Here is an 8,245-nt window from a genome sequence, read left to right as displayed (position 1 = left end):
CGAAACCACACCTGACTTTATATCCGTCAAATCCCATGCATTAAAGTTCATGCAGCCGCGTTACAAGTTCAAACACTTGAATGCATAATGTACTCTTGTCTAGCCTACACCTCGATTAGACCGATAGGCTATTAATCCACCCATTCAAATTAACATGAAAACATGCATTATTAGCCTGTCATTATTTCTATCATCGATAGCGCCTACATTTTCTTTCGCTGTTTCGGACTTCTAACGCGGTAAGGATAATAAGGAGGGACTTGCGGGCGATTCACAGTTCGATATAGTGAAGGAGTTTTCCATCACAGCTCATCGAGATGATGTGAGTTAACATAGTGTGTTGTCCTAGCATTGTTGTTCTAGCAATTCTTGCTTGACAAATTGCTCTTTGCTAAGAAACTATGTTTGTTTCTTTTTTTAAACAACCACAGTAAATGTTGCCCAGATAAAGGAACGTATGAGTTGGACCGTTAAGCACATTAAGTATGCTGCTGCTATAGTGTGTCAAAGCCTTTTGTGCATGTCAGTTTCAGATGCAGGTGTCTTTGACAGGCATTGTATTTAACTGTCACAACAAATGTATTACTGAGAAACACAAATAATCCCCAATAAAAGGATGTCTAGATGGCTCAGCTGGTTGGAGCATGGCACTGGCAGCACCATTGTTGTGAAGTCAATTTATGCATGGTTTAACAAATACTTTGGGTGCTAAGTTGCTTTGAATGAAAGCTTCTGCTAAATCATTATACATACACTTATTTGACATTCTCTGATCAAGATAATTACAGTAAATTCCCTTTGAGAAAAGGTCCAATGGGCTTTGTAGGTGTCATAGGTGTCATAACAAATATCCGCAATATTCCCGCTGTACACATTAATACGCAAAGAATGGAATGCAAGACACGAAGCGCTGTTCTCTGGAGTCTGACTTGATCTACTTCCACCCTGATGACTCAGGAATAATCATCCATGTTGCACCATAACAAATTGAATTCGGCCTGTCCTCCATCCCACGCTAAACCTTCCTTGAAGTAGAATACCCATCTCAAAACAAACATTATTGAGACAAAACCAATGGTCACGGTGGCAGACAAAGCGAACAGAAATTGCTTGAAATTCTCCATCGCCAACTCTGGATTAACGGCGGAAGTGACTTGAGGTGATGTCTCAAACTAGAGGAATTTCATGAGGTTACTCGGGGGTTTGGGTCATAAATCGTGATTTTCCAAATCAGGTCTGCAAATGTTTTCAAACACCAAAGTTGTGCAACCTCCTTTGTTACTAAAGGGCCAGACAGACACATAGCAGTTATGAAAAAGATCACCCATGTGTTGTGCACAACATTAGAGTGAGCAACAACAGAGGGATCAGCAGTTCACCTTCAAAATAAAAGTCCCCCATTGAAAGTGATGCAAATGGATAAAATGGTGGAATCATGCCACAATTGGACCAGATAATGCTAAACAATGTTGGAATCTTTTTATAAAAATGCAACAAAAGACAATTAGTTCATTTGAAAAATCTGTTGAAATTGCATTGTGGATGTATTTGAATTCAGAATTGAATTGGGGGCATATTTATACTCTGAACAAAAACATAAACACAACACGCAACAATTTAAAAGATTTTACAGGGTGACAGTTCATATAAGGAAATCAGTCAATTGAAATAAGTTATTTTTGATACAGGGTGCAGTGATTAGTATCAAAACTGTCACCTGTGAAAAAAAAAAATGAAAGGGATAGGGGGATACCTAGTCAGTTGAACAACTGAATGCCATCAACTGAAATGTGTCTTCTGCATTTAACCAAACCCCTCTGAATCAGAGAGGTGCGGGGGGCTGCCTTAATCGACATCCAGGTCTTCGGCGCCCGGAGAACAGTGGGTTAACTGCCTTGCTCAGGGGAAGGGCACTATGGTAGATGGAATCAAGAACATATAAAAAGGTTGACGAAATAATCTACTTCCTACTGCTTAGAGAAAAGGTGAGGGTTTGGCCGGCCGGGATGTTCTTGACCCATCGCGCACTAGTGACTCCTTGTGGTGGACCAGGCGCATGCACACTGACTATAATCGCCAGATGTATGGCGTTTCCCCAGACACATTGGTGTGGCTGGCTTCCGGGTTAAGTGAGCAGTGTGTCAAGAAGCAGTGCGGCTTGGCAGGGTTGTGTTTCGGAGGATGCATGGCTCTCGACGTTCGCCTCTTCCGAGTCCGTACGGGAGTTGCAGCGATGGGACAAAACTGTAACTACCAGTTGGATATCACGAAACTGGGGAGAAAAAAGGGGTAAAAAAATATTATTATTTTTTTGGCAGGTCAACAAACAAACAAAGAAGCACATTTCATTTTAGTGTCTAAAGCATTGACAAAATCATTAACAACTAAAGTGGTTGTTGTAATAGTGCAATGCCCAGGCCTAAACCCTGATTGGTTTACATCCAAAATACATTTCTCAGATAAATAAATACCAAAGTTGTACATTTACCAAGGATTCAAGAATCTTAGCTAGACAAGGAAGCCTTGGAATGGTTCAATAATTGTTAAGATCACAACTATCTTCGCACTTATGAAGAGTGGCAGCACAAGAGCCGAGTGCCATACTTTGGAAAATTTCCTGATTACAATGCAGTATGGCACCGACAGAGATGGTCGCCTCTGTATTTTGAATGTAAACCAATCAGGGTTTAGGCCTGGGCATTGCAGCGAGGTCCTTAGGAAACTATGCCAAATTAAGTTTTTTTATATATTATTTCTTACATTGTTACCCCAGGAAATTTGAAGTCTTATTACAGTTGAAGTCGGAAGTTTTTATCTGTTTGAATCCGTTTCAATTGGGATATTTTGAACAGCAAACATCAATTATTTTATTGTTGCTCATGCTAATGTTGTGTACGACCCATTGGTGATCTGTTTTATATCTGCTGTGTCTGTGTAACCTGGTCTCAGTGCATTTCGTATAATTTTTTACCTAAATACTTAACTCTCCATTTAGTATGATATGATATGTATGGTATGTATTCATTTGTGAATGTCCATAATCCATTTCGTATGATATGTTACGAATTACAATTCGTAGCTAAAAAGCAGTAAGAAGTTGAAAGTTGCTAATTAGCTGAAATTGTCTGATGAGATTCCAACATGCAGCCTTGGAGTTATTATACATTTATGTTATACGCCCACCGTTCCACCCAGACCAACCATCATCCTTTCATTTTTGCCTTCTGTCGTATGTAACCATACCAAACGTAACATATCATACTAATTTGATGGTCCCGGACTGACCGACTACTATGTTACGTCTTGTCTATGAGACCAGTCTGTTCTGTCTGACCCATTTGTAACAACGGAGGTTCCAAAACTTTTTCAGATTTGTTATTGGAAAATAATTACTCATGACCCCCCCCACTTGAAATTCCTCAAATCACTTCCTACATGAATCCAGTGTTGGCGTTCGCGCTGTTAGAGATGGCAATGGAGAATTTCAAGCAGTTCCTGTTCGCTTTGTCCGCTGCCGTTACCGTTGGTTTTGTCTCGATAATTTTTGTTTTGAGATGGGTATTCTACTTCAAGGAAGGTTTAGCATGGGATGGAGGACTGGCCGAATTCAATTGGCACCCGGTTTTAATCGTTACCGGGTTCATTTTTATGCAGGGAATTGGTGAGAAGTTTGTATATGTTTATTACTTTCTCAAGTACAGAATTCATCTAAATCTGAAGCGATTGAGTTGGGCCGACACGGTCTTCGGTTTAACAAGTTATTTTGATCTGAAAGTTATTTCACCAAGCCATTTGGAACCTGGAAGATTTTTCTCCCAAGATTCCGAAGTTACGTTAACCCAAAGAAAGGGCTAGATTGTATCTATTCACTGTCAGGGTACTATTATTGAAAGAAATATGCATTGTTTTCTAAACCGTTTCGGTTGTTTGCTTTATTAACATCAGTTTTGTTGTATACAAATATGTTAGATCACGATCTATGCTAATGTTGCACTGATGCATTTCTGAGTAAAAGAAGACCCTTTGATTATTTACACAGTTTAAGTGAATGAGTTATACTTAGATTTTCTACCAACATTCCAGACCATGTGCATTCTTCCACTTGAAGTAGGCTATTTCCTTGAGTGTAGCCTAAATAACTTAAATTACACAGTAACTTTGATTTGTATGTGATTGGGATTACATTAGTTTAAAATGATTTTATTGGCCTACCCGCTTAAACTAAACAAAATGAAAACGATATAATGCGGTGGCCTTATTTTATTTTGCAGAAGTAGGCCTACCTCATAGTGATGTAAGAAACAGGATGTTACAACATCTGGTACGTGTAGCAAAAATAGCTCATCTCAGAGTATTATTCACATTCAATCTCTTTGGATTGAATGCATTTTCATGATTAAACATCAGTTGAATAAGTAGGCTATTTTTGTCGGTTTCAGCCATTATCGTGTATAGGTTGCCATGGACCTGGAAGTGCAGCAAGTTAATGATGAAGTTTATTCATGCTGGCTTAAACATACTGGCCTTCATTTTCGCTGCCATATCTCTGGTAGCAGTATTTGACTTCCACAACTCACAAAACATCCCCAACATGTACAGCCTGCACAGCTGGGTGGGGCTAGCAGCTGTGATACTATATTCACTACAGGTAAGTACACCAACATATCTTGTGTAGCCTATTATGATGCTGTAGAAATGTCCTTAATGAATGCTTCATAATGTATTATATTGTTATAAAGCTTTGTCATAAAGCATCATTTTAATATATTTTTTTCTTACTATTTAACTACAGCTCTATGCATGGACGCTTGTGTAGGCTGTTTATGAAGTACATTTTATGGCACAGTAAGACCGGTATATTCCATTCTTCATTACAATGCTTGACAGAGTTTCCTGATGTTTCCTTCTTTTACTGAGCAGCTTGTCCTGGGAGTGTGTATATACCTGGTACCCATCACCCCGACATACCTGAGAGCAGCGTTTATGCCCCTGCACATCTACAGTGGCCTGTTCATCTTTACCAGTGTCATAGCCACTGCACTTATGGGCATCACAGAGAAGCTCATTTTTGGCCTGTAAGTTTTATAATATGGGAAATATGGGACATACACTAAACTTTGGTAATTAGAGACCCCATTTTATAAACATATTACAGCTATAGCTAACTCTCTTCTTTGTCTCTCAGGAAAAATCCCAGTTACAAAGACTCTCCCCCAGAGGCCACCTTTGTGAATGTGCTGGGAGTGCTTATAGTTATTTTTGGAGGAATCATCCTCTGGATCGCTACTCGCCCCTCTTGGAAACGCCCCAGTGAGCAGGTCCTGCGCTCCCCGCCTACTAACGGGGGTGGGTCAGTTGGCATCAAAGTGTCTCAACAAACTGACCCGATTGACCCCAAAGGCAATGGAGATACCAGGAGAAGGAGTGGTAAATTGGAGGACTCCGGACAGATCAACTGAGTAACATGAAATCCAACTGCTGATTCTGTCTGTCTGTTGATGCTTTAAAAAGTTGCATTTATCTACTGGCATTCCCTCAGCAAATGTAAACCTTTGTTCCAAATAGCACCTTGAGGAATTGTTTCCAACAGTTCCAGAATGTTGATCTTTAAACAGTTTTTTTTATTTGATGTATTTGAATGTAATGGACAATGATTTGATAAAAGGATTGAACTAGCCTATTGAAGATTAGACAGATTATCAAATATACTGAGCAAAAATATAAATGCAACAATGTCAAAGATTTTACTGAGTTACAGTAAGGAAATCAGTCAATTTAAATAAATTAGGCCCTAATCTATGGATTTCACATGACTGGAAATACAGATATGCATCTGTTGGTCACAGATACCTTTTTAGTAGGGGCGTGGATCAGAAAAACAGTATCTGGTGTGACCACCATTTGTCTCATGCAGTATGAAATCTCCTTCACATATAATTGATCAGGCTGTTGGTTGTGGCCTGTAGAATTTGTCCCACTCCTCTTCAATGGCTGTGCGAAGTTGTTGGATACTGGCGGGAACTGGAACACGCTGTCGTACACGTCGATCCAGAGCATCCCAAACATGCTCAATGGGTGACATGTCTGGTGAGTATGGAGGCTATGGAAGAACTGGGACATTTTCAGCTTCCAGGAATGTAGTACAGATCCTTGCGACATGGGGCCGTGCATTATCATGAGGTGATGGCGGCGGATGAATGGCATGACAATGGGCCTCAAGATCTTGTCACATAACCTCTGTGAATTCAAATTGCCATCGATAAAATGAAAGTGTGTTCGTTGTCCGTAGCTTATACCTGCCCATAAATCTACCGCCACCATGTGGCACTTTGTTCACAACTTTGACATCAGTAAACCACTTTCCCACATGATGCCATGAATGTGGTCGGCGGTTGTGAAGCCGGTTGGACGTACTGCCAAATTCTCTAAAACAACATTGGAGAACGCTTATGGTAGAGAAATAAACATGCAATTATCTGGCAACGGCTCTGGTGGACATTCCTGCAGTCAGCATGCCAATTGCACGCTCCCTCAAATCTGTGGCGTTGTGTGACAAAACTGCACATTTTAGAGTGGCCTTTTATTGTCCCCATCACAAGGTGCACCTGTGTAATTAGCTTTTTGTGTTCATGGAAAATTTCAAGGACCTTTTATTTCAGCTCATGAAATGTTGCGTATATATTTTTGTTCAGTGTACATATTCCTTACATTTGTGTAACTTTTATAATGATTACATACTGTATTCTTCAGTGTTTTTATTTTCATTTAAGGCTAGATTTACAGAACAAACACATCTTTAGGTGTGAGGGGTGAATCCATTATAATCCAAATATATGTATTATTACATACAGGTCTACTTAAAGGCAATATAGGCAAACGCAAATCATTACTCTGTTCAATATACTATTGATTTAAATCAGTGAGGAATTCATGATTGCTGCTTAATAGTATTAAAGCATATTTTACAAATGATTTCGTACATTATAACATTACCAACATGTTTGTAGACATGACGTCTATATACATTTTTGTTGCATTTTGATCACTGGCAGCTTCATTAACCGCAAAACAACAGTCTCATTGTCAACAGCGAAGAGGCGACTCCGAGATGTTGCCCTTCTAGGCAGAGTTCCTCTGTCCAGTGTCTGTGTTCTTTTGCCCATCTTAATCTTTTATTTTTATTGGCCAGTCTGAGATATGTATTTTTCTTTGCAACTCTGCCTAGAAGGCCAGCATCCCGGAGTCACCTCTTCAATGTTGACGTTGAGACTGGTGTTTTGCGGGTACTATTTAATGAAGCTGCCAGTTGAGGACTTGTGAGGTGTCTGTTTCTCAGACTAGACACGCTAATGTACTTGTCCTCTTGCTCAGTTGTGCATCGGGGCCTCCAATTCTTTCTATTCTGGTTAGGGCCAGTTTGCTCTGTTCTGTGAAGGGAGTAGTACACAGCGTTGTACCAGATCTTCAGTTTCTTGGCAATTTCTCACATGGAATAGCCATTTCTCAGAACAAGAATAGACTGACGAGTTTCAGAAGACAGTTAGTTCTTTGTTTCTGGCCATTTTGAGCCTGTAATCGAACCCACAAATGTTGATGCTCCAGATAGTCAACTAGTCTAAAGAAGGCCAGTTTTATTGCTTCTTTAAATCAGAACAACAGTTCTCAGCTGTGCTAACATAACTGCAAATGGGTTTTCTAATGATCAATTAGCCTTTAAAATGATAAACTTGGATTAGCTAACACAACGTGCCATTGAAACACAGGAGTGATGGTTGCTGATAATGAGCCTACCTATGTAGATTTTCCATAATAGTTTTTTTTAATTCAGCTGTTTCCAGCTACAATAGTCATTTACAACATTAACAAAGTCTACACTGTATTTCTGATGAATTTGGTGTTATTTTAATGGTTTAAAAAAAAGTGATTTTCTTTCAAAAACAAGGACATTTCTAAGTGACCCCAAACTTTTGAACGGTATGTATGTATGTATATATTATCATCTGTAGTGTCAATGGAATTTCACACCTTGGATCTAAATCATAGTATTACATGCAGATAAATTGTCAGGACGAGGACATGTATTTCTCCAGTGACACTTATCTTCATCTGCGATCTTAGTACTTTGAGTAGACAGTGCTCCCTACTGGCGTAGTAAGATGATTTCTAGCAAATCTCTGCTGCGGATATTCATTTGACTGTCGCTCTTCTGCATACGTAATTCCGCAATACACCACCGTTGTGTTGG

General features: G+C 39.5%; 1 protein-coding gene across 2 annotated transcripts; it reads left to right on the top strand.

The window, feature by feature from the left end:
• The first annotated feature begins 3,317 nt into the window (after positions 1-3,317).
• Positions 3,318-6,972, top strand: LOC110501459 (cytochrome b reductase 1). 2 transcript variants are annotated; one of them, XM_021579040.2, is made up of 5 exons: positions 3,392-3,661; positions 4,272-4,321; positions 4,440-4,648; positions 4,921-5,075; positions 5,186-6,972. In XM_021579040.2, exons 3-5 carry the CDS (start codon positions 4,487-4,489, stop codon positions 5,457-5,459), a joined length of 591 nt encoding a protein of 196 aa, XP_021434715.2. In that variant the 5' UTR covers positions 3,392-3,661; positions 4,272-4,321; positions 4,440-4,486; the 3' UTR covers positions 5,460-6,972. The 2 variants fall into 2 exon arrangements, with proteins under 2 accessions (XP_021434714.2, XP_021434715.2); XM_021579039.2 differs by lacking the exon at positions 4,272-4,321 and having other exon boundaries at positions 3,318-3,661.
• Positions 6,973-8,245: the final 1,273 nt, after the last annotated feature.

This window comes from Oncorhynchus mykiss, chromosome 22 (genome assembly GCF_013265735.2).
Source record: "Oncorhynchus mykiss isolate Arlee chromosome 22, USDA_OmykA_1.1, whole genome shotgun sequence".
In the NCBI taxonomy this organism is placed as follows: domain Eukaryota; kingdom Metazoa; phylum Chordata; class Actinopteri; order Salmoniformes; family Salmonidae; genus Oncorhynchus; species Oncorhynchus mykiss.
This window is presented reverse-complemented; position numbering and strand designations above follow the sequence as displayed.